Here is a 25,190-nt window from a genome sequence, read left to right on the forward strand (position 1 = left end):
GGCTACCAGATTACTGAGGCCTACTGTACACAGTTAGCATTTACAACTTCTCATGTCAAAGCTGCAATCGTAGTGAATAGCTGAACAAATTCATTTCTACAATGACAAATCCACACTGACTAATTTCCTCCATCACTTCAGAATGACGGCCAACCAGAGGGCACAAACACACGCCTTGCATTTATTTTAGATATACTTTTTGCCTGTGCTGTGTAACCAACATATATTTGTGTGCCATATTGTTCTAATGCATAAGTCTGTTTTTTCCCTTGATAATTGTTGGGGCAGGAATTTGACCCATCCCTACCAGAGAAACTATTTGATGGGATACTGGCCAGTCAGGAGTACAGCGATGCTCAAGACAAAGAGGACTTCATCATGACGTCTCTTGCTGTCAGCCAGCAACAAAAAGAAGCCATCGAGAGGGCCACAGTTGGGCAGACGAGCAATGCATTATGGTAAGTACACATGGGCAACACAGCGCCAATGTTGGAGGATGTTTATGTAGTCGTTTTGATATTGTAGAAAAAGCTGCTCACAGACATGAGACTCAATTCATTTTGAAATGGTAACTTTTTGACTTTAAACACAAACAAATAATGTAAATGTAATCGACACTTGTACAATTATTCTGCTTGGGTCAGAAAGTTGCCATTTGGATTGACATGAGTTTTGTGTCGTATTTCCTTAATCATCTATGTGTCAACTAAAATGGCTTTCTCTGTAACAGGGCAGCATATCGCAAGAAGAGGATCACAGCGAGCAACTTTGGTTTGGTTTTGTCTGCAGTCAGAAGACAGTCTTTCCCACCTTCATTGTTCAAGACACTGCTGGGAGAATACAACCCCAAACAAGGAGCTCGTGTGAGTAGCGAACACACCGTGTAATTTTTTAGCCATTTACTAGGCTACTTTGCTATTTATTTGCTTTTGATTCTTACACTTGTGTTTCATTCTCTGTCCCCAGGCATGTGATTGGGGAATCGTGCACGAGAAAGAGGCCAAAAAGAAGTTCATGGAACAAAGTGGGGAGACCATCCTGGAGAAGGGACTGTTCCTGTCTGACAGTGGGCTGCTTGGGGCCTCCCCAGATGGACTTCTACTGTCCAGCAATTACCTTGTGGAGGTGAAATGCCCATATTCTGCCAGAGAGAAAACAATCGCTCAGGCAGCAGAGGCAAAGGACTTTTACCTGTACGTGGACCAAGTCACCGGGCTATTTAGGTTGAAGAACACCCACAACTACTGGCATCAGATTCAGGGCAACCTGCACCTGACAGAGGCTACCACCTGTCATCTAGTTGTATGGACAACTCAGGACATGGCCATTGTAGAGATTAAAAAAGACCCAGCCTGGGTCAGCAATCTTAAGGTCCTGGAAAATTTTTACAAGGACCATTTTCTGCCCCGTGCTCTCTTCAATAACAAATAAATGTTAACTTATTGAACTTATTTACTGATATGTGTCATAATTTTTTTTACACATTCTGAAATCAGGGGTTATGAAAGTCAGCATTGAATTTACACTGGACACAGCATGTGTCTTAGGAAGTTGTCTCATCTTGCATCTAGCCTTACAAAGGGAATGTCCAAGTACTTGCAAGGTAATGAAAGAACCGCACACCGTGAGCTCCCATTTTACTCTTTTATTTACTCTTCTCCCATTTACTCTTACTATTTTTTTTATTCCAGTGATGTTTTCGGAATAAAAAATGGTGTAAATGGGAGCTTATCAGTGTGCAGTAGTTCTTTCATTACCTTACAAGTACTTCACATTTTGAACCTGCACCCAACCAACAAAAAAGAATGTGGATGTGTGTGAGATTGGACTTGAATGCCCAAGTACTTAACACTGTTCTATGCTCCAAAATACTTCATGGTACATTAACTGAATTATTTCCTTAAAGTTATCTTGTTTTGTCCAACACCTGCGCCGCTGGAATGCCCAAGTACTTATCTTAGATATTCATTCTACATTAAACAATATTACTGTGTGAATATAATGCAAAAGACAAACACAAAATTAAGACATACTATAAACATTTATTTATATACAATATTATGATAACTGATTATTTATGATGACTGGTAAGATCAGACAACTACTTCCCTCAGGATGGGTGTCTGTAAGTTCATCAAGCACACACACACACTTTCCAGATCTTGTTTCCATGTTTCTTGTACTGATGTGGGATCTCTTTTAAAATCCGAAATGTTTTTCAGGCGCTGAATAGAACGTTCCACATGGACTCTGGCACTGGCAATCAGTCTATTATACTGAACTTCCTGCAATGTGAACTGTCCATCGACAAGGAATGTGGGGATGTTGAGGGAAACACCTTCGGGCAAAATGTCGCGGATGGTGAAGCCCTTGTCAGCCATCACCATGTCCCCCTGGAACAAGTTGTTCCAGCACTCCACTGTCAGCTGTTATGGCTTTGTCGGATATGCTCCCACCATACAGTTCACTAACAAACGTGATAACTCCATTGGGCGCCACACCGACCAGAGCCTTAAGTGTGGTGCATCCTTTGTAATGGCTGTACAGCTTACTTTGGTCCTCAAGGCTTTCGGTGTTGCAGACAGCCACTTCAGTGCAGTCAAGCACAATACGGCAGTTGGGGAATGGGAGGAAGCACTCTGGCAGGGAGGTTTGGTTTTTGAAACGGGAAGGGATGTTGTTTTCCATCATTCCAACGTACAAGATGTCATAAAGGGCACTGGAGATGGTCATAAAAATATTGGTGACTGTGGTTCGACTGCAGTTAAATCTGGTGGAGAGGTCTTCGATCCCACAATTCAGCCGGAGCTTCATCAGAGTTAACAGCAATTGATCAATTAGTGGCATACTTTGGACAGTCCAATCATAGTGATACTTGAGGGAAATTTGGAAAGAAGGGCATATAGAAAGAAAACTGTGGCAGCATCAGGCATGCCTGTGTAATAAATGACTTTGGCGGGGCACAGAGGATATTTGGTCGAATGAAAATGTTTGCTTATGATTCTGTAGTTGTGCATGCAATCTTAAATTTTCTGTCTTTCAGTTGGGCATTCTCCATTGCAACAATTCGGTTGATCGTTGAACTTCAAGGTGCATGAACCTGCCTCTGCCTCGTCTTCCTCTTCCTCAGTGACAGGGAGTGTCTTCAGTCGTTTGGATGGCTGTTCAATGGACTGAAAAGCCTTTCCCTCGTTCCAGGCAAATCTTGTGGGTCCGGCTGCCTTTCCATTCGGGAAATGCCACCCGCAGATCCTGGTATTAGGAGTTGGAGTGAAATTGTCACGTCTGGGGGGAAAAAGACACACGCACATAGAAACTGTCATTAGTATATTGCATCACAGACTCCCCCATCATCTCTAGTCAACTTTGACCGGTGTAAAATACTATCTTGGGCCGTAACAACTGGCGACTGCAGATGTTAGAAGCAATGGTAATTGGTCGTAAGTAAATGTCACTTTTAAACTGGAGCGTATTCATTCAGACCAGTCGCTGTGTTTATATCATCTGGAATCGCCAGTTGAGGGGGGCCCAGATAGTCTCTTACAGGGAGGTAGATGGACACTCCCAACTGAGATCGCTCCCGGACGTGTAGTCCCAGGTGTTTCTATCACTCCCGGACGTGTAGTCCCGCCCGATTATATTTCACGTATTATCATACACTGTCACATACAAGCAATTTAGGGTTAGAAACAAAAAACTAACATAAAAAAGATAACTAGCTCCGTTATATGGCGGTGGGATCGATAGTCTGGCTAGTGGGAGCGAGCCGACCGGGGAGCGTCCTGCGTTGGGAGCGACAATCAGGGAATCTCTGTTACATCGGTACTAGTGTGATACTTTCTCATTTTTCATGGCCTGTACCACGTTACCATAAAATATTAGTCTGTTAAAACAATATATACATCGGTTTTGCTCAATTAAGTGTCCGAGCTGACCGCTTTCCCACAACTAACAACACGTAAGGGGACAGCTGATCTGCCAGCTGTTTCCTTAGTGAGAGCTATCTTCAATAGCAAGCTCCCTCCAACTATCATAAAAAAAACTTCGACTGGTACTGGTTACTTCATCATTTTTCATGATGGGCATAGACACTAAACGATTTTGCAATCAAAATACTAGTCTGTTTGGATGAAAAATAGATCAGTGTTGCCTAGTAACAGCTTTTCCACAGCTAACAACTCGCTAGTTAGCTGATGTAAGCTACCTCTACCTACCATTAAGCTGCATTCATTAAGATTTTGAATCAAACTTACCGTATCAACTTCAGCCACTTTTTGCTGACTTTCTCGTCGACAGGAAAACGGTAAAAGGGGAATCCTTTGTCGACGTCGTTTCTGTTCTTACACAACGGGACACAGCACTGTACCATTTTTAATCCGCTTCTTGTCGAGTTTTATTACATTGTGTTTACATGGTAGTTGATAACGAATGGATCCGGAATGGATCCGGAAGTGACGTTTTCGGCCCTGGTGACGGATCGACTTGCCAACCCCATAGAAACACCTGGGACTACACGTCCGGGAGCGATCTCAGTTGGGAGTGTCCATCTGCCACCGCATATGATTCGGGTCGGATGGGCTAGGTTACATCTAAGCATCATATCATTTGGATTTGTTGTCAATGTTGGGCTATTATTTCGGGAGTCATCGGGAGCTATTTTAGCAAATGTCTCACCCTCTGCATGTGTGCAAAGAGTTTGTGTTCAGTCCACGTGAAAAACGGGGATTTCAAAGGGCATCGATTGCTGGTGTCGTAGTGTGACAGAGCAGGAGGTGTGCTGCCGTATTCGTGAATCGTGGTTTGTTGTTGTTTCCCTAGTAGCCCACGATCGGTAGCGTGTATTGTGTCTGACTTCACGCAATAGGTAAACACAGAGACCATTGTATATCGTGCCAGGAGTATCTTGAACTTTCTGGGCTTGCTACCTAGACCTTTACCAGCTCCTTGGATCAAAATGGCACCCGAATTGTAATTGGAGTAATGCGCTCCGATTTAGAAGTTTGATCGCCAACCAGATAAGTTTTTATTTGATTATTCACCCCTATGTTGAACTGTCTTCCTGTATGTGAAAAGCCAGAAGCTAGCATAGATGGCTACATATGGATCGGATGGGCTACATCTAAGCATCATATCATTGGGATTTGTTGTCAATGTTGGGCTATTATTTCGGGAGTCATCGGGAACTATTTTAGCAAATGTCCGACCTTCTGCATGTGTGCAAAGAGCTTGTGTTCAGTCTGTGTGAAAAACGTGGATTTCGTAGTGGTTTAGAGCAGGAGGCGTGTCTTGACGTGCAGGAAGATGTGTGTCAGAGCTAACCTTGCACCAAATTGTGATTAAAACCAACTCATCCCCTTTCAAACTCGTCACATTCTGAAGGAGCGCACCCTTCACAAAAACCTCAATATCTCCGATTGTAGCTGAATTCCATGGATACCCACTTCGGTTTAGCGTGGGTTTACTCGGCAATAAAAGCTCGTAGAGACACACAGTTTTCACCTACTAAGAGGGCAGCGTCTCCACTTTCAAACGAGTCATAACATATTTCAGTGGCCCTATCACATAATAAGCTGTGAGTCTACAAAAAAACGTAAAAAAGGGCTTAGAACGCTGGTATTCTACGACATAATTCCGTGAGCACCGCCGGTATTCAATGTGTTAATGTCTAGGAACCCACTAACTCAAATCCAGTGAGAAACGCCCCCAACTCCAAATTGCGAACGGGTCTACAGGGCTGGTCCTGGACTATATCGCTAGATATGGTTTTCACTGTTTGTCCCTCCGCTGCTTCTGTACTAAGTGAGTAAACTGTGTTGTGATTGGCCTTTTTTTGGAGCGAGCAGATGAAAACAATGGTTATGATTGGCTGTTTTACCACAACGTGTATTACCCAACGCGATTACAAAGCCATAGTAGTTGCTGGTAGCAGTGCCATGGCTACAACAGCTCCTCTAGAAATTCTGAGATATTAGTGATATCATATTACTTCAGTTTGTGTAAGGTAGGCTATATGGTGTCAATAATGAATAGGATATTTATTTAAAAGTGAATAGTATTTCAACGTTCAAACGGGCAGTGGGCAGACTATTTTTTGCCCAGAGAATGTAACGATGTTTTGTTGTGGACATTGGAACAGCATCAACACAATTCTTTCAGTCGTCTGCACTCTAAATTAGGGCGGAAGACGGCTGATCCAGCAGATCCTGCTGGCCATGTCTGGGCAAACGAAGTGTGAAAATGAAGATGGTTTGATCTTGGTTGGTATATCGTGGATCTCTAAAGCAGAAGGTAGTCATATTAGCAATGTGATCAAAACCTATGAGGGGTGCGATCTGAAGCAAGTGACTGCAGTTCTAAAGCAGTAAGTAATACTTTTCTGAATATTTGGCAATTGTTGTGGAACTTGCTTTCTGGTCGATATATGGTGGTTAGGACGATATGGTCCCAAACCTTGAGCTTATTAGCCTAATATTTCTGCACACAACGCACCTTTTCCCAATTTCAGCCCTGAAATCAAGCCCTTTTAGGCATTTTGAGAAATCGGGATATGGTCAGTTCCATATAGGCCCTACGTGTCAACCAGACAATCGGAAAATAGTGACCTGTAATTGAAAAGATAAAGAGGTCAAATAACCACTACATAGGCCTATGTATATTTCAGTAAATGGTAGGCTACCTAGTAACTTATTGATGTGTCACCTTAATTAGGACAGAGTAGTGTGTGAGAGATGCGAAGGTTTGGGAAATGATAGAACAGATTGGAACCTTGCTCGCCATGGTCAGGTCAGGTGCAAACTTCACCATGAAGTCCCACCATTAAGATTCCAGCCAAGGCTCCCCTTGGGTCGTGCCACACTCTTGTTCTGTGCATCCGTGCCTGGAGGCACTAAATCCCACCCAATTTGAACAAAATTCTATTGATTTCCATGCCCATAACAAGAAAATTCCACCAATGCCGCACATGGTCATCCTATAAGCAGCCCAGAGCCGCCAAATGCTGATTAGATGGAATTCGAGTTTGTCAGGTAGAAAAGACCAGCTTACTAGCTACTTTGACCCATTAGTGTGTGTTTGGGCAGTAAGCTTAAGACTAACATCTAGCAATTTTGGCTGGGGGTGAAAAAAGTTAATCAAGAGCCCTGCCCCCTACTAGTCATCTAATCTCTGTTCTTTCATAGGCATGAGCCTGTACAGCTGGAGCAACAGGGTGATGTACCGTGTGTCGTTACCCTCCAGTGTGCTGCTGCTGACCCTCGCAGTGTCATCACTTGGCTCCTGGTGGTGAGTGAAGCTCGCACCATTGAGGTTTACTCCGCATCCGGTGACTACTGCGGCACCTCTCGCGGAGAAGAAGACCCCAGACTCAGGTATCAAGTTCAAGTTTCAAGTTTTCGAGTTAAGCCATGTCAAGAGTATAAAAATACAGTTGCTCAGAATGTACTATGGTTTGCTCACACATTCAACGTTACAAATAGAAAACCAAGAAACTGCAGTAAAACCAAGGGGGAACATTAATAAAAAAACAGAGAATGGCACATACAAAAATGAAAAATGTGGTGGAAACGTGGAAAATGCATTGGTTGTACAGGAAACGGTCACATTAGGTGCAAAGTAAGCAAGAGAGGTAGGAAGGCCGGTAGTGGAGTAACTATAAAGTGTTAGTGCTGCTGCATATTCAAGTGGTGAATGGCTCGTGGGTAGGTACTGTCCCTAAAGCGTGTGGTATTGCATGGGATGCTGTGGTACCTTCTCCCTAATGGTAGGAGCGTGAATAGGTGGTGTGCTGGATGTGTAGGGTCAGAGGTGATGATCTTGGCTTTCCTGGCAATTCTGGTGATGTAATGTGAGGCTAAAGTGTATGAAGGGTATGTTGTCTTCAGTAGTCTACTCAGTGGTTCTTAAACCCACAAAAACAGCTAGATGAGTCTGGCGACCCCATTTTTCCAAAACCTTTTGAGAACCTTTTACTAGTAATTGTCAATCAAGCTAAACAAATAACTTGTGCTGATCACCATTTACACAACAGTAGATCGAAAGTTAATCCATTTGATTAATCTTTAATGCATAACATTAGTTCGCCCTGTGGGAGGGGGTAGGCGTGATCCAGCGTGTGCATCCTCTGTCCAATCGAAATGCTTTCTGATCCCCAGATGCTTATTTGGAATTAGTTGAAAGTGTCATGTAAACTCGACAGAAATAACTTAAATTCCGAACTGTGTCATTTTGAATTATTGATTTCAAATTAAAAACATAATGTATACGTAGCCACTGTGTAACTGCCAGGTGTAATTAAAAGTGAGTAAAAACGTTGTTGCAAAATGACGTGAGTACCATTTTTTTGAAAATTACTGTTTAGACAGCTTATCATCTATATGTGAATTCTTGTCATTCCAATATATTTATAACAACATTTCTGCAGTGCAATGTCCTATACAAAAATGTCAATTGCCCAAAATGGATGCCTCATTTTTCAACAAAGGTCTTCAAGTGTTTGCTTGGCGATCTACCTTAACAGCTGAGCTACAGATGACGTTTTTTTTTTCATCTCACAGTGCCTCAGGCAGCGGCAGACCTTTCTACCAAAAATATTTGAAGTTGCAGTGCCCCACCACGTCTTGTGAAGTGAAAGTAAGTTCAAGATTCTGAACATAGTTTCCATACTACATAAATATTTTTTTCCTCATAAACAATGTTTTTTTCTTGTGTTTTTTTTTTGGATCATGCTATATCAGCATTCTTCTGCATTTAACTTTCGGCCGCACTGCATGTAGGCTTTTTGGTCTCAGATGATCCGCCTTTGGTGTGAGAGAATCAACCATATTGTTATTTTTCATTCGGAATGCTGTGGGCAGTCTGGCAGGGCCGCTGACAGGTTCGACTGGGCCCAAAGTCATCTGATAGGGCCCCAAAATCCAGTACAAACAATATATTGATGACCTAATTCTGGGCCCCCTGTCTCCCTTAGTCAGGACAAGTGACCCCTTTGTCCCCCCGTGTCGGCTTCCCTGACTCTCGTACAAATTTCAACTGATTTAATGTGACCCGAATTTTGCTGAAGAAAAATGTGATTTTATTACAATATTCTAATGATGCGAATTCCCCAATTCATGGGTTTTTTGAGCTGGAAGACCAAAATATGTAAAAATAAAGAATTGAATGATTGGAATAGTTTAAAAAAACTGGGCCATTAATCTATAATCCATGACAGTTTAACATTATTGATGGAATTATGGAAATAAATCAACATTTTCACGCTATTCTAATAAAGTGGCCTGGAGCTGTATAATCCCCAAAACGCGATCCTTCCAATCCCCGCCATCATTCCCACCCCTCCCGTCCACCTATTTATAAACTTATACATTAAAAATGCCTTAGAAGCATCAATAAACTCCAGAAATATTATAGAGCCGTGCAGTAGAACTCAACAGTTTATTTTAAGGTATATATGTATTCAAATTATTTAAATGAAATCTTGTAATATTTCTGATATATATACATAATATATATTTTATATATATATATATATATATATATATATATATATATATATATATATATATATATATATATATATATATATAAATCAAATCCATCCACCCAGTCAGAAGTTATGGGCCAAACAAAAATTCGTCCATCTTGAATTCAGTCCTCTTGAAAGTGTTGTCCTCCAAAATCGAATCAGTTTATGAACCTACCCTAGGGCATTAACACACCAAATGTGGCACTTTTTTTAATTGAATGTAGTCAGGACAGCCCAACTGTAAATACTGTAAATAATGCAATGGAACAGATTTTGTCACTTTCAGTCGGTTGCCCTCACATTACTTGTTACTCCAGTGACAGTAACTTGATTCCTCTGTCATTTAGCTGTTGTCCCTCGGAGGCCATGCCAGTGTGGACATAGCTGGCATTCACGTAGGAGTTGAGCGAGCACTGGGGCCTTCTGAGGAGGGCGAGAAGGATGTGGTGGACGGTCTCGGCGGAGTGGGGGCGAGTATCGACCTGAAGCAGGTTCAGAGCATGGTGGCAGAGATGGGTGCCACTCTCTCACCCGGCGCTCAGCACCTCATGGACATGGTGCAGTTTCAGCAGAGGGTACGTATGTATTAGAGATGCAATCATGGTTAGTTGATTGACCTTATCAATCGACTTACAATTCATTGGTCAGCAGCGTTTTTATCCCCAAATCTCAATAGGCTCTTTTCCACTGCCCGTTTTCTGCCGGGTACAGCTCGACTCGGCACAACTTGGCCGCTGTTTTTTTTTTTTTTTTAAGTTTCGATTAGTCAGGTACGGCATGACACAGCAGGGCACCACTCGAAAACTCGTTTTTTTTGGCTGGCTGAACCGGGCTGAGTTGTTTTTTTGCTGCATACTACCCAGAATCCCGTGTTTCAGCTCGTCCTCACCAGTGAATAAAAAATAATCATGGCAGTCACCAGATCAACTCTCTTGGAATGCTCTTGTGTTAGACACTGTAGGCCTATTACTTTGATATTACAATCGAAGGCTGAAATCATCATTGTAGTATCCAAATATGATGTCGCTGAAACTATTCATAGCCTACTTCGATAGTAACTCCAACCATACACAGGGTAACACGGTTTGTAATGGAAACACAAATTGGGCTGGCTTAACAGCACCACTCAGCTGGACACGACACGACACGGGTTGTATGTGGAAAAAAGCCTAATGTTTCCCCCCACCCAAAAAAATATTGTGATGATGATTTGAAGCTTGAAAGCACATCATATCATGTGGTTGTTTTCTGGACATAAGGCTACTGCGGTCTTGCACCACGATAGAGTATCCAGACACTACATATTTCTCAGTTCGATACAATATGGTAACAGCCCTAAATTGCAGCATTAGACCATATAACCTTACACACGTTATATGAAAAAAAATGTTGATGATTGATTTGTGTTAAACTGAAGTTAGGATTGCAGGCGTTGGATTGCTGTGGCATTTTCATAATCAAACAAACTGTCCATGTGCTGTCTCTTTATGTCTCCTTTTCCCAGAGCAGGGCCGATGCCATGGCGGGCTTTCTCCCTCTCCTTATGGGCTGCGGTGGTGGTGCCTTGTCAGGCCTGGCCACCAATAAAGGCTCCTCTGTGTTTGTCCCCAACGTCCCAACTGCAGGCCACCAGGCACCCGCCTCACCCTCTCTGTCAGCAGTCACCCACAGTGAGTTGGACATCCAAATCCAAACCTTTTTATCTTTTTAAGATGTTTTTGGGCTTTTATGCCTTTATTCTGGACAGGAGGCGTAATGGTACGCCATATTAACTCATTGAGCCATATCTTGTTTTTGGTAGAATTAGCCCAATATTAATTAGAATGATCTTACTTGCACTGGCAGATTATTTTGCTGTTTTTTTCCTGATTTGGGTTGATTTGAAAAACAAGACTACTGGTAAATTGTCTTTTTAAAAAATAATAATTCAAGAAGAAAAACTTAAGTAAGTTAAATACTTTAAGTACTTAAATAAGATGCATTCTCTGCCATTGCAGTAAAATAATATTGGACTGCTTTTACCAAAAGCAATATACCGTATTTTCACTTGTGACCATTTCATTTTTTTGGGCACCTCTACTCTTTCTCCCTCTGAGCTGGGAGGTGCTGACCATGATATAGAGTGCTGTGTATTTATGAGGCATGACCACCAATAAAGGCTCATCTGTGCTCTCCCCGTCCGCAACACTCCCTCGCCCCTCATCCCTTTCAGATGCCAATGGTGAGCATTCCCGCTCTCCCCCCACGCCTGCATGGCCTCCACCAACATGTGGCTCTGGACAATGGCATCCTGTCCTGTCCTGTCACATGGAGGATGGCAATGGCTGCACGTCATTCTAATTCCTCTCGTCCTTCTCTCTCTGGCCTTGTGTTTTTATTCAATTTCTTTAAAAAACACACACACATACAGTTCAGAACTTTGTCTCTCATTTGCAATCAGGATATACAATTGGGGGGGGCGGGGGGGGGTGTAATGAAGTCAAGTGCAATGGGAGTCAAGTTCGTGTCAAGTCCCAAGTCTTTTGTGCCAGTTAACGTCATGCCAATATGAATTTAAACATTATACTTGTTATACTTATAAAAAGTGAAAGCAGATGTCCCTAGCTTTAGAAAATAGTTTATGTAAGAGAAATGCAACGTGCGAGTGAAATAATAAAGACTTTAAAAACTATGCAGACTTTGAAAGTATGCAGACAGTTAGACAACAATGTCTCTGTCTTTTTCCGCCCAGCTCAAGCTCCGTCCTCACCTCGTGCCACTGCCACCCCTCCGCCCACGCCTGTGCCATTGCCTGGGTGTGCTGCTGGACCCGCACCGGCCAACAGCAACAACAAACTGGCTGAAGTGATGTCAGCACTGATGATGCACGCCTCCTCCTCCTCCTCTTCCTCCCTGCCCGGTCAGCACTGTGCTGCCTCTGCCTCTCCGTTGTCGTCGTCGTCGGATCTGTTGCCGTTCCTTCAGAGCGTCTGCTGCCAAGTGGCCCGGCTGCGCATGGACGACGCCACCGCTGCTGCGGCAGCCCACAGCAAGGGCCACATGCCCAATGGACCACCGTAAGTCATCCCAATGTTCATTTTCTTTTTTTATCATGTTTTTTGTGTGTATAGCCCCTTAATGCACGCCGTACCGCCTGTGGCACACTGTAATAGACATTGAAAGTTGACTGCTATAGCACTACACTATTATGACAGTGCACGGGGCCTTTAGTAATACATTACGACTTGGTCATTGCCATTCTGCTAACAGCTAATTTATAATGCTGTGTCTTAAGGGGTTATGGCTTATAGGACAATTGGGAGTATGGCGGGAAGAGAGTTGGAGAGACAGATGGGGCAGGGCTGGCAAAGGACTCAAACCACGTTGCTCGCCATGGACATGCAAGCCCATGGGGGTGGTGGGGGGGCTTAATGCGCTGCTCCACAGTGCCCCCCATTGTGATGTTTCTAGATGTTCAGTAAGGAGTAATGTTGCCATGTTGCCTTTATTGATTAGGGAGTTTGTCTGTTTATTAGAGGGTCACAGATTTGAATCCCACCCTTACCTCCTTTCTACACAGGGAGAGTGCCTTAATGTTGCCCCGTTAGTGACCTCAATTAATTTTAAAGTTGACTTGACTCCAAAGCAGTCAAAGGTACAAATGGCGTACCACTGTAGGTTGCAGGAACATATGATAACATTACACAGTTATAGGAGAAAGTTTGTACACTCTTTGAAATTTTGTCAGGACTGCAAGGCATAAGTACACCCTCTCATTCAACATTGACAGGACTGCAAGGCATAAGTACACCCTCTCATTCAATAGGTAATTAACCAGTGCATAAGGATAATCCAGCTTCCCGGCCCTGCCGTGGTCAACCAGTAGGGCACTCGCCTGCCATGCGGCTGACCCGGGTTCGATTCTCTGCCCGGGTCCTTTGCCGACCCTTCCCCGTCTCTCTCCCAATTCGCTTCCTGTCCACCTCTCACACTGTCCTATCAAAAATAAAGACGAAAAAGACAAAAAAAAATAATAATAATAATAATAATCCAGCTACCTTTTTCTGAATTCACTTCCATTGACAGATGGTCACATGGATGTTGATGTGTGAGATGCTTTAAAAATCAGCTGATGTTATATTCTATTTATCACTCAGGGTGGTGCACCCAAGGCTAATTACTGGTATTTACCTTGTGCATTGTTTGCGTTGTTTTCTTCTGTTTATCACTCAGGGAGGTGCACCAGTGCTGCCGAGGGCTAGAGGAGGCGCTTGGCAGGCGTCTGCAGGAGATGGAGGAGCGACTTAGGGAGCATCTGGACCAGCGGCTCAGCTCCCTGGAACAGAAGCTGGATGCCGTGCTGCAGCAGGTTCACCTCACCCCAACCTAGTGTTTCTCAACGGGGGCTATACTATAATGATGTTTAATCAAGTAGCATCGGGTGCCCTCAAAAGACTGCACCACCCTGCGTTGGCCCACTACGCAGTCGTAGTCAAAGAGACATCTACTGCTCCATATCTACGAGTCTGTCTCACTTCATTACATTACATTACACTTAGCTGACGCTTTTTATCCAAATCGTCAAATACAATTATTTTAAGTACAAGGTATCAGTTACAGTCCCTGGAGCAGTGTGGGGTTAGGTGCCTTGCTCAAGGACACCTCAGCCATGGACTAAAATAGGGAGTGGGAGGGTGGGATTTGAACCTTCAACCCTCTGATCTAAAGCCCACCTCCTTAACCATTTGGCCATGGCTGCTCACTTCACCAGACCCCCTTTCATGCAGTACCGTCTCTATGCCACTAGAGGTGCACTGCTGTGTTTGCTGCTTTTTGTTTCAAATGGTCTTGTTAGCTTACTGCACTGATATTTTCTGTTCTTTCTTTTTTTTACCAAAATCCAAAGGCTATTAAACTGGTTCATGGTTGAGAGTTCGAAAGGACTAAAAAATAATGGTTAATTGTTAACCTTATCAGTCTAGACAATGTTTTGACCTTTTACTTGTAATATAGGGTGACCAGATTTTTGTAGTCTGAAACCGGGACACTTCCTGCATGACTGAAGGACAATATTTAGCGGGCGGGTCTGGGGGTCCTCCCCCAGGAAAATTTGTACTTTTTAGATGCAATTTCCTGCATTGTAATCGATTTTAGAGGGAGGAATGACAAATCGCAACTGACTCCTTCAGACTTTCTAAACAAGCGCTAGCTGCCATTAATTGTGGCAGGTAAACATAATCTTTTCCATATATTTACCCTGATAGACATGGCACAATGTAGTGGGTGGCCAAAACCGGGACATATTTGTGTCCCGAGAGGGTTTGTTCGGGACCTGGGACACACAACTCAACGGTCAAACCGGGACGTCTGGTCACCCTATAGTAATACTTTATCATAACTGTTTTTTAAGCTTACTGTAACTTATTCTGTTAAATTATGAACTCACTTCAGGTTGTCACTTACAGTAGGCCCCATAACACCATTTTATTAACGGTTGACTGTTTTGAGTGGAAGAAACAAGAAGACATGACGAATAAATCAGATGTGCACTGAGCGGTTTTCTTTTTATTATTAAAGTGTTTGACACTTTGTTTTGAAAAATATTTCTCATTACATTTGAAGTCCTTGGGGGCATTCCCAGAACTTGGTTAAAGGGGTATGCCACTATTTTGGGGCTTAATACAGTTAAAATCGTTGGCCAGACAAGTTAAAAGAGGGAGCATGTCGCTAAGCTAGTGAAAGTCAGTGGATCCGTGTAGCATGCTACAATGCTACACGGATCCATTGACTTTCACTAGCTTAGCGACATATTCCCTCTTTTAACTTGTCTTAAAGCAAGACAACGCTTAACATGAAAAATAAGACACTTTACCACCTTTATAAACCCCAGCCAACGATTGTAACTGTAAAATAGTGGCATACGATACGCCTTTTAAGTGATAAACCTGGCTACAGCTAATAGAAATCATGCAATGAAACATAAAGTTTGCGACGTCAACTAGCCTCCAGAGCCGTAAAAATATGCTTCAGGAGCACCAGAGGAGGAGGTCTGGTCAGGTGCAACAACCCCACCAGTCTGTCTGTGTTTGTCCACCCGCAATGCATGTCGTCTGAAAACATTTGGGTCAGAAAGGAAAATAAATAATTTCAACTCGATTAGATACTGTAAGTATGAAGATGGATTGACATGAATACAATCGTAATCACGATTGAAATTTCAAATTCCAGTACACATACAGTACGCCTTTGCTATGTCCTCATGCACATTGGTATGTGACCCGTTGTGTCATCATCATCAGTGTGAGGCTTATAAGTATTGCTCAATTCTGAATTGCCAAAGCAATAGAACGGAAAACGCCTAAAACGGCCCCCATGTCATCACCGTTTCTTAATGAATTGGCCGTGCTTTCAGCAAGAATGTTCCCATCTGTTGAATGTTTCTCACATGTCTATGATTAAAGCTTAGTGACCCCATGTGACCCTGCTCTTTAATTCCCACATTACTCATGCAGGCCCACTTGATGATCATATTGGCACCCAGCTGCAACTTGACACATACTTATGTTTTTATAAGAGTTGCCTTTCGACCGGGCTGGGTTTGGGTTTGGGTCTGGGAGGTTTAGGTCACAGGGTTGGGTTCGTCAACACTACATGTATTTGACCGTAGGCTTCAGTGTTTCATTGTGGGACGTTTTAGTTTTACTATCACTTTGTTTTAGTTTAAATAACGCAAGTGAAAGGATTCCTCCCTTCATCCTTCTAGAACAGGGGTTCTCAACCCTTTCCACCTTGGGGTACACTTGACATTGTCACTAATTTTCGGGGCCCGTCTCTGACCAAATGAACAATACAACTCAAATGAGTTGTCACCAGCAAAACACACACATATTGTTTTGATTTGTAGGTTTGAAGGCACACATGGAATACCTCCAAGGCCCAAACTTTGAGAATCACTATTTTAGAATTTTACTCAAACATCCTAAAGCTCCCATGGAACCCTGTGTTAGAAATCCTTTCTGACTATTTTTTTATTTCACCATGAGGGCTCATAGAGAGAAATTTTGCAGCAATTCTAATCACATATGGGTTAAAGACCCATGGCAAATATCCGCCTCTTCTTTGAGGCAAAAGGCACTGTGGGGTTCTGGGAGTCTTCTTATTTTATTGGACACAGTTGTGCTTTGTAGACTCATTTTTCTCAAGTTTGAGATCAGGATGTTCACGGAGGCTTTAAAATAAACAAACAAAAAACACCTCAATAACATTACTTTAAATTGTACTTTAATGTCTTTAATCCCTTATTGAAATTTTCGTCGGAAGAAAAAAAAATCATTAAAGTTCATTTAAGAAAACAATGTACTCATAAAATAAGGAACCAGGAGACAAATATTTAACCTACACACACACACACACACACACACACACGCGCACACACACACACACGCGCACACACACACACACGCGCACACACACACACACACACACACACACACACACACACACACAGTACACACACACTTTGTCCCCCATACAGTGGGAAGAATTAGTTAATACACCCTTTAGAATTTCTTGCAGTTCATTGTAAATTGATCATAAAATATGTTTTTTCTTAACTAAAGATGAAGCAAAGGATTAAGCAAGTGCACTCTTGCATTCAAAAGGTGGTTGACTCAGCTGTTCCACCAGTGGGGTGCTGCAATAGTCACTGAAAGGTTTTTGAATGTTTTTGGGGCTTTTTGCCTTTATTTTGATAGGATAGTGAAGTAATGACAGGAAGTGAGTTGGGACAGAGAGACGGGGAAATCAAATTAATAGCGCTGTGTTTTAACGGGTTACGTTCCAATAACCTTAACCAGACATTTCCTGTAGTTGCAAATCAGATGGGCAAAACAATTTGGATGAATGAATGATGCAGCATTCCTCTTTGCAAAACAGACAAACTTCAGCAAGGTTCCTGGGATGTCTGGAGTGAATAGCTGTCTTGAGCTCATGCCCAATCAGCTCAATTGGGTTTATGTCAGGGCTTTGGCTGGGCTATTTCAGAATTGTTCTGAAGCTATTCTACAGTTGATTTGCTTCTAAAATATAGCCTGTTGCCCTGTGTCATTGTTCATTGTTCCACTGATGATTGCAAACTGAAAAGGCCTTCAAGCACCAAGCTGTAACCTTTTAGAGATTTATACAAATCATAACTCTTGACCATAGGTCTTCAGAGAAATATTTGTGATTGAAGATGTTTACATCTTATGGTCAATACAAATATGATTGTAGAAGGAGAGAGGTGCCGCACACTCACAAGTTAAATAAACAGTTTTTTAATGTGACAACGTTTCGGCCTGCCGGGCTTCTTCAGGTCACGTGTGCCGGCAGGCCGAAACGTTGTCACATTAAAAAACTGTTTATTTAACTTGTGAGTGTGCGGCACCTCTCTCCTTCTACAATTGCATTTTCTGGTTGCCAGCACCTCTGTTTCTGGTGTGCGTTTTGCACCTCCACTCCTCCTCCTCCACAATACAAATATGATAACTTAATTGCTTGGGTGGCATTAGTAATGGCAGACACCATTGTTCCTTGTTCTTTTGATTTTTGTGAAGATCAGACAGCAGAAATGTAAGAAATTTCAAAGGGTGTGCTAACTTTTGCCTTCCACTATATATCCTTGTGGGGCCCTCCAATTCACTTCCATTCCGTTCCCGATCATGTGCTCCAATCAAAGAGCAAGGAGGCATGGAAAGGCGACTGCAGTTTGTTTGAATACATACAACTGACACGATTGGCTATAGGCTACGTAGGCCAAATGATAAGACATCAACTGTAACTGAAGAATGCTAAACTACGCCCAGACAACAGCAATCCATAACCCTAACCTGTCAGTAAAGACATTTGTGCGCTTTTAGGTAGTTTTATCAGTAACGACAAAATTTCCAAGAAAAACACTTCAAGGTATGTACAGGGTCCCGCAATTTGAGCCCCACAAGGTACCCCTTAAGGTATATTCCTATATTAGCGGAGCCATCTGGACCTCACAATGGTAAGTAGGCAAGGGCTCTCTCTCTCACACTGCACACACACACACGCCCGCACATACACACACACTAAAGCGCAGTGTCTTTTACAGACTGCACTGGTCATTCATATCTGATAGTAAGAGAAAATAACGAACATTATGTAGATGTCAGGAAGTGCAGTGTGGAATGGCTGATGATTTCACATAATATCTATATGGAGATATTTGACAACAGATAACACAGTGAAGCAATGCAAAAAACATGTGATAGCCTAAACTAGAACATGGCAGGAATAATGTGGGGTGGAATGCAAGTTTTTAAAAAGAAGAGCTTTGCTGCAAAATGACGTATTATATTCATTTTGGAACATTTTGAGAAAATTAACATTGTTGTATTGCATTGCATTGCATATATAGGTTTAAAGAGTATCTTCTCAAAACATTTGAATGCCATGAATTCACACATACAGTAGCCTAGGTGATAGGACATCAGAACAGTCATTTCCAATAATAAAATGCAAAAGTTAAAAAAGGGGCTTGCGTTATTTTGCAAAGAAACTCTACAAATGTTACACATGGCGAAGGAGGGATGGTGCCAAACCTTCCAGAAATGGTCATGGGGTGGAACTGAGCAAAGCACTGAGAACCAGCTCATTGGTTGGTGTGTTTGGAGCAAAGAGTTTAGACACTAAAGAGTGCTTACTGTACATAGTCAATGCATTCCAGCACATACACAAGGCTATGGATCACTTCAGTGCCATTATGCATTTATGCAAAACATGTCCTTTGGTACTTGACGCACGTTACATGCATTGCCATTGCTGATTATTGTGTCGCTGTGTAGAACGTGGTAATCTGCGTAAACCATGTGTTTCTCGCGTCGACTATGTAAGGGCCCTAAGAGGGTTTTGGTAATGATTAAGAACTTTTAGATGGGCATGGCCAGCCCCATTTTAGAGGGACATGTATATGTGAATCACACATGTGCCTTACAAACATATTGCATAACATTGCCCACCATAAGGATGAGTTTCACATGCGCAGACTTAAACAACGCATGGTAAAAGTTGAAGACGTGACCTCTGTTCCCACTAAAAATGGCAGCAGAATCAACGTGGTGCCATGCTACATATTCATGACATTACCAAAGCGCTCTTTGGTTTGGAGGCCATGATGGATTGGGTCAAGGTTCGACCTCCTCTGGGGTGACGGTAAGCATAACGTCCTCGTTGCCACGGCGTACCACCATCTTTAGGGAGTCGTCCCGCCTGATGGCTGCGCTGACGTCGTTGGCGGAGGACACGCGCTGGCTGTTGATGAAGATGATGACATCTCCCTCCTTCAGGCCGCTCCTGTGGCAGACACAGGTAGAAATCAGAGGACATGTTTACATTAGAGGACATGTCAACTGGGCAGTCATGGGTAAGCGGTTAGGGCGTCAGACAATGGCGCCTTTCAGATAGAATTGAAATAAGAGAGGTGCCATTGGCCCATTGTTTCCGGGTTCTAGTTTCGCAAGGGGGGAAATCCCCCTGTATGTAGACCTAAGGACAGTTCCTTTGAAATGGATGAGAAGCATGGATTTTGTACAAAAAAATGGTCATTGTAACTTTCTGGGGTTGTTGAGGGTCTACTGTAGGTGAACTTGAATCTGTGACCAGCAAAGCCTAATGCTGTAACTTGTAGGCCTACTGTTTGAATTTTGAGGAAAAAATAACTTTTTACTTCATGTCAAGCGGACACCACACGCTAATGCATTATGCTGACATATCTTGATATACACAATCTCCATGAACTGCTATCTTTGTGTAAAAATGGAACACGGAGGTCAATGGGATTAGGCTAGCTCTTACTTCCATGGCTCTGGACCGGTCAACAGTGGGGACCCAGATCAGGGATGCCAACTCCGCTTATTATAAGCGACCTTGGGCTTAATTTAACTCATCATAATAGGGCAAAAAACAGCACATATAATAATCTCGTGTAGAAGTTGAAGTGTCCTCCAAACACTACACTTAAGCGGAAATACTAGAGCGTTCTAAACAGACAAAGAAGATAACTGTCCTCTGGTTATGGGATGGAAAATAGTTTGTTCTTTTTGAAAAATCAATCAAGTATTCCAACTTCTGTGCTATACAGAAAACCAATCATCCAACTTGTGTACTAGAGCATTCAAAACAGGCTATGGAGAAGATACTGTTCTCTGGTTACAGGATGGAAAATATTTTATACTTTCTACTTTTTACATTCAATTTATTTCAGTGGTTGGTAGGTTGGTGTGCTTGGGTCAGACTAAAAACTTTATGAATGGGATCCACTTTATGAGTGGGATCTCCTTGTTTCTCACACCAACCACACAGCATTCTTTCTCCTCCACTGCACAGGCTTTTCATATCTTTATTCAGATATCAGAGTGAGGCACCCGCAGCAAATGAGTGGGAGAGAGTGTGTCAGAAAATGAGTGAGGGAGAGTGATCGGGAAGGGGAAAGCCAGGATTGGTAAATGAACTCGGGGTCAGACTCAAAGCAAGGTCCCTTTACAGCCCAGTGAGCCACGGTGGCGCCCCCGTCAGCCACAGCAGCCCCATTTCTGACCCACACAGGGCCGGCGCTATAAGCATAGGCAGACAAGCCGGTCGCCTAGGGCACCAAATGTCTTGGGGGCGCCAAATGTCTTGGTGCCTAGTAACACCTTAAAATCCCACAGAAGAAGAACGTGAAATAAAGTGAAAGTGAAATAAAACAATAAACTTAACATTGATAGACACATTCATAGGCACTCAGTAGATACTATAGTCTTGCCCCAGGGCAGACTCCTGACATGATGTTTAGTTTAGTTTAGTTTGTGAGTGTGTGTTTGTGTGTGTGTGTGTACTCGTTATTTCCTCTTTATTAAAAAACTAAAAAAAAAACTAACCCCTCTTTGCAATTGCACTTGTTGTTCAGTATATCTCCTGTGCACTTTGTATTTGCTTGTGATGTTGGCTTGATTATGTCCTCTTTTGAAAGTCGCTTTGGTTATAAAGCGTCTGCCAAATGCAATGTAATATAATGTAATGTAATATATCAGATGTATGACGTTATATTTACAGATGCCAATTTCTAAATGCACAAAAAGGAAAGGGAGTGCTCGCCTAGGGCACCATATTGACAAGAACCGGACCTGGACCCAGACCACGAAATACCACTAAGTCAGCCGAAGATGATAGCACGGCTTGTACCAGAGAATAGAGGAGGCCTCTCTGCTCTCCTCTACTCTCCTCTCCTCTCCTCCCCGCTCTGTGACAATCTTGTACTCTGCACTGGGTGGAGGTCAATGCTGAGTGTGTGTGGCGCCTGTGGCTTCTCTCATAATCTTAAATGTCCAGCGTGTAATTTTAGTGGTTTAGTTCCAAAATGTATGCTGTCGACAAATTTGATCTTTCCCATAAATATTGGTCTGGTGGTCTGACCAAGGCAGGTTTTGCAGCCAAATATGTCTATGTCTATGTCTGATTCACATCACAGATTTACATGAAGAAGAAGATCCACCTATTCATGTAGGAAAGTATGGGGAGCATGTGACTGGCCACCAGAAAAGAAGCCACATGCCTCTCAGCGCAGAATGGGCAAGTTGAGGTCTTGAAGAAGCTACTAAATTCTTCAGAAAACAGTATTGATTTGTCCAGAAGCATACATTTTGTCTTTGAGAGTGTTTTTCTAAGGCTCTACTTTTCTGTGAGTGTGCTAGCCTGATAAACCAGCCTAAATGTGAGACCGGAGTAAAAACTGCCCCCAATGAACGATACCTCCGAAGATTGTTGATGAGAATAACCTAAAAAACCTGTTGTTTTTTCAAACCGTGCCGGCGCTCTGACCAATCGGCGATCTTTGCCGTTGATGTGCTTTCCCAATGGTGTTGCGAGATTCGTCGTCACTCCCTCAAAACCCCGCCCGCTTTGATTCAAAACAAATCTTTGCGTTGTGATTGGGTTTGCCAGACTCAGGGCACAGTGTTCAAAACGTTCTCAGATCCGAGGCCAGACCCACTCGCAGCTGAAAAATGTCGACGTCCCAGCGGGTGGTGCTGGTTTACCAGGCTATGAGTGTGCAGTACCACTACTTACTCTACATTACTTTTTGTAACTGTTAGAATAATAATTTAGGTATGTTCACTGAGACTATGCCTCTATGGCTTCCTTTCTCTTTTTTTCAATCGAAAACACCCAACATTTTTACTTTGATTTATTCAAATAAATAAATAGTGAAAGCGAACGCCCAACTGGGAAACTCCCAACTCCCATTGTCATTGTGACATAGCACTCCACATCACACAAGTGTTCACTGCACACAACAAAATTGCATTTATGCCTCACCCGTGCAAGGGGGCAGCCCCAATGGTGCCCCAAGAGAGCAATGCGGCGGGACGGTACCATGCTCAGGGTACCTCAGTCATGGAGGAAGATGGGGAGAGCACTGGTTAATTACTCCCACCATCAACCTGGCGGGTTGGGAGTCGAACCAGCAACCTTTGAGCTGCAAGTCTGACGACCTAATCGGTTACCCATGACTCCCCTAAAGAATAAACATCCCGGAAAAAAAAACCCTACTACTTACACTTCAGCTGGTGTCCCTGGAATGACTTCGATGACATAGGCCCCTGATGTGACATCTGGGAAGTCAGCGTGCCTCTCCTTCAGCTCCTTGGCCTGCCTGAAGACAGATATGGTAGACCAAAATGATCTTTACGACCCCCTGGAATGTGCTACTGTCTGATTGGTTCCTAGCGGTGTACATATTGAAATTGTTTGGCAAAATACGTAGTTCTGTCACTAACAATTCTCTCTGATTGCCTGATGGGGTGACCATTCATTCCATGGACCCACTCAAGCCAAGCGTCACACATAGAATCTTTGTTTGGAATGCCAACGATATCTAAGTACATACTAAATGATCTGGAAGTACAACTTGGTTACGGTATGAACAGAGAACCATCCTTCAAGGTGTGCATCAGACTCAGACATCTTAAAACTGCTTAATGCATGCCTTGTGAAATGTTACTCCTTACATATAAAACTTACATAATGTTTCATATGTGGATTTTATACAATTCCTAGTATATGGCACATGGGCGTTTCACAGTGGCTGAAAAAAAAAGAACTTACGCTGGGGTGAGGCTCATCATTCTCACTCCAATGTATCTCTTCTTATTTGCTGTTCTTCCTGAACAACATCATTGCAATGTTAGACTCACCAGCGGTTGTAGTTATCATAAATTCAGAGAGTAACTTACAAACACTGGCATGTTCACTGTATTTATATTTGGTAAATAAGGATTAATACATATTAACATATACTAAGAAGAAAAGATTATACAGTACTATGCATTCATTCATCTGGGGAGAGTCGGATTATGGCAGCTTCTGTAGGTTGTCATGTTGTCCTAAGCCCTTATTGGGAAAGGGTGCCCTCTGCCTATTAAATCCTAAATATCTCAGCCTCCAAAGGACATACAAACATGAAATGAAACGCCACTGAGGGCTGCCCCCTTGCACGGGTGAGGCATAAAATGCAGTTTCGTTGTGTGCAGTGAGCAGTGTTCCCTTGTGTGCTGTGGAGTGCTGTGTCACAATGACAATGGGAGTTGGAGTTTCCCAATGGGCTTTCGCTTTCAAATGAGTTGGATTTAGAATCTAGGAGCCTCATTTTCCCTTAGAATGTGTTTATTCAGCTCTAACTTCCCCGCATTTTAATAAAAGAGCTCAAATCTCAAGAACCTGAATGCAGCGTATGTGTCTTCAGGACACAATGGGTTAAAGAACACAAATTAAAAAATATATGGTACTGAAATAATTCAATTATGCAAACCTTTAGCCTGACGGTCATGAGACTCAGCAAGGAACTGGCGGATTTTGTCAGAGGGGATGGCAAAGGAGATGCCAGCCGTCACCTTGAGAGTGTTAATGCCAATCACCTCACCGTCCTGCAAAAAAACAAGCAGGTTGAGACATGAACATGAACACACACTCTCTCTCTCTCTCTCTCTCTCTCTCTCTCTCTCTCTCTCTCTCCCTCTCTCTCTCTCTCTCTCTCTCTCTCTCTCAAACACACACACACACACACACACACACACACACACACACACACACACACACACACACACACACACACACAGCATTCTAATGTGTCCACCATGTGTCTATGAGAATGGGCATGCTAATAAAGCCTCTTCATTAATTCCTTAAGATTTTATAGCTTGGCTTTTTTCAAATGCCCCATGGGTAAACATGTTCTCCTGATGACTTCACAGTTACAAACAAAACACTAAACAACATGTTTGTGACTGAGCAGCAGGGTAAAAACAGTGCCCAAGTTCAAACAGTGCCCAAGTTCACCTTACAATAAATTCAAATAAAACAAAATAAACATTCATGTTTTTTGAAGAATATGTTATTGATGTTTTGTTATTGAATACTAAGCCTATTCTTATTGATAAAGAATATAGGCCTACGCCTAGTCTATGACAATGGCCACGTTTACATGATGTTTTTAAATTCTGAATTAATAATTCCGAATTAAATTGGTTCTGTGGCGTTTACACTGCACTTTCATTGAATTCCAAATTGTGCGGTGTTTCCATTAAGTTTTCAAAGGGGAATTAAGTTAAATTGAGTTCATTCTGAATTAAATGTCTCATGTAAATAA

At 42.7% G+C, this 25,190-nt stretch overlaps 3 protein-coding genes across 3 annotated transcripts in view; 2 read left to right on the top strand and 1 right to left on the bottom strand.

Annotated features, from left to right (window-relative positions):
* Positions 1-262: 262 nt before the first annotated feature.
* On the top strand, positions 263-1,451 carry LOC134459741 (uncharacterized). The gene is made up of 3 exons (XM_063212143.1): positions 263-458; positions 731-863; positions 967-1,451. The coding sequence occupies exons 1-3, from the start codon at positions 379-381 to the stop codon at positions 1,429-1,431; spliced, it is 678 nt and encodes a 225-aa protein (XP_063068213.1). The 5' UTR covers positions 263-378; the 3' UTR covers positions 1,432-1,451.
* Positions 1,452-5,930: 4,479 nt separating this feature from the next.
* c2h10orf88 (chromosome 2 C10orf88 homolog) lies at positions 5,931-15,052 on the top strand. The gene is made up of 8 exons (XM_063219142.1): positions 5,931-6,001; positions 6,177-6,361; positions 7,179-7,367; positions 8,553-8,628; positions 9,868-10,095; positions 11,025-11,190; positions 12,252-12,576; positions 13,733-15,052. Exons 2-8 carry the CDS (start codon positions 6,213-6,215, stop codon positions 13,887-13,889), a joined length of 1,290 nt encoding a protein of 429 aa, XP_063075212.1. The 5' UTR covers positions 5,931-6,001; positions 6,177-6,212; the 3' UTR covers positions 13,890-15,052.
* Positions 15,053-17,966: 2,914 nt separating this feature from the next.
* Positions 17,967-25,190, bottom strand: part of htra1b (HtrA serine peptidase 1b) — a 33,579-nt gene continuing 26,355 nt past the window's right edge. Inside the window, exons 7-10 of the mRNA XM_063219178.1 lie at positions 24,354-24,468; positions 23,651-23,708; positions 23,103-23,198; positions 17,967-19,858 (exon numbers count right to left, since the gene is read on the bottom strand). Of these exons, the coding sequence (XP_063075248.1) occupies positions 19,690-19,858; positions 23,103-23,198; positions 23,651-23,708; positions 24,354-24,468 (438 nt within the window). The 3' untranslated portion in view covers positions 17,967-19,689. The remainder of the gene's footprint in view (positions 19,859-23,102; positions 23,199-23,650; positions 23,709-24,353; positions 24,469-25,190) is intronic.

The sequence above is a fragment of the Engraulis encrasicolus genome, chromosome 2 (genome assembly GCF_034702125.1).
Source record: "Engraulis encrasicolus isolate BLACKSEA-1 chromosome 2, IST_EnEncr_1.0, whole genome shotgun sequence".
Classification (NCBI taxonomy): Eukaryota; Metazoa; Chordata; class Actinopteri; order Clupeiformes; family Engraulidae; genus Engraulis; species Engraulis encrasicolus.

Bases quoted from the DNA above. Each gene is read 5' to 3' on its own strand.
- LOC134459741 (XM_063212143.1), top strand. From the start codon at position 379: ATGACGTCTCTTGCTGTCAGCCAGCAACAAAAAGAAGCCATCGAGAGG. The intron at 459-730 runs GTAAGTACACAT...TCTCTGTAACAG, and splicing joins CAGACGAGCAATGCATTATG to GGCAGCATATCGCAAGAAGA. The intron at 864-966 runs GTGAGTAGCGAA...CTCTGTCCCCAG, and splicing joins ACCCCAAACAAGGAGCTCGT to GCATGTGATTGGGGAATCGT.
- c2h10orf88 (XM_063219142.1), top strand. From the start codon at position 6,213: ATGTCTGGGCAAACGAAGTGTGAAAATGAAGATGGTTTGATCTTGGTT. The intron at 6,362-7,178 runs GTAAGTAATACT...GTTCTTTCATAG, and splicing joins GTGACTGCAGTTCTAAAGCA to GCATGAGCCTGTACAGCTGG. The intron at 12,577-13,732 runs GTAAGTCATCCC...TTTATCACTCAG, and splicing joins CACATGCCCAATGGACCACC to GGAGGTGCACCAGTGCTGCC.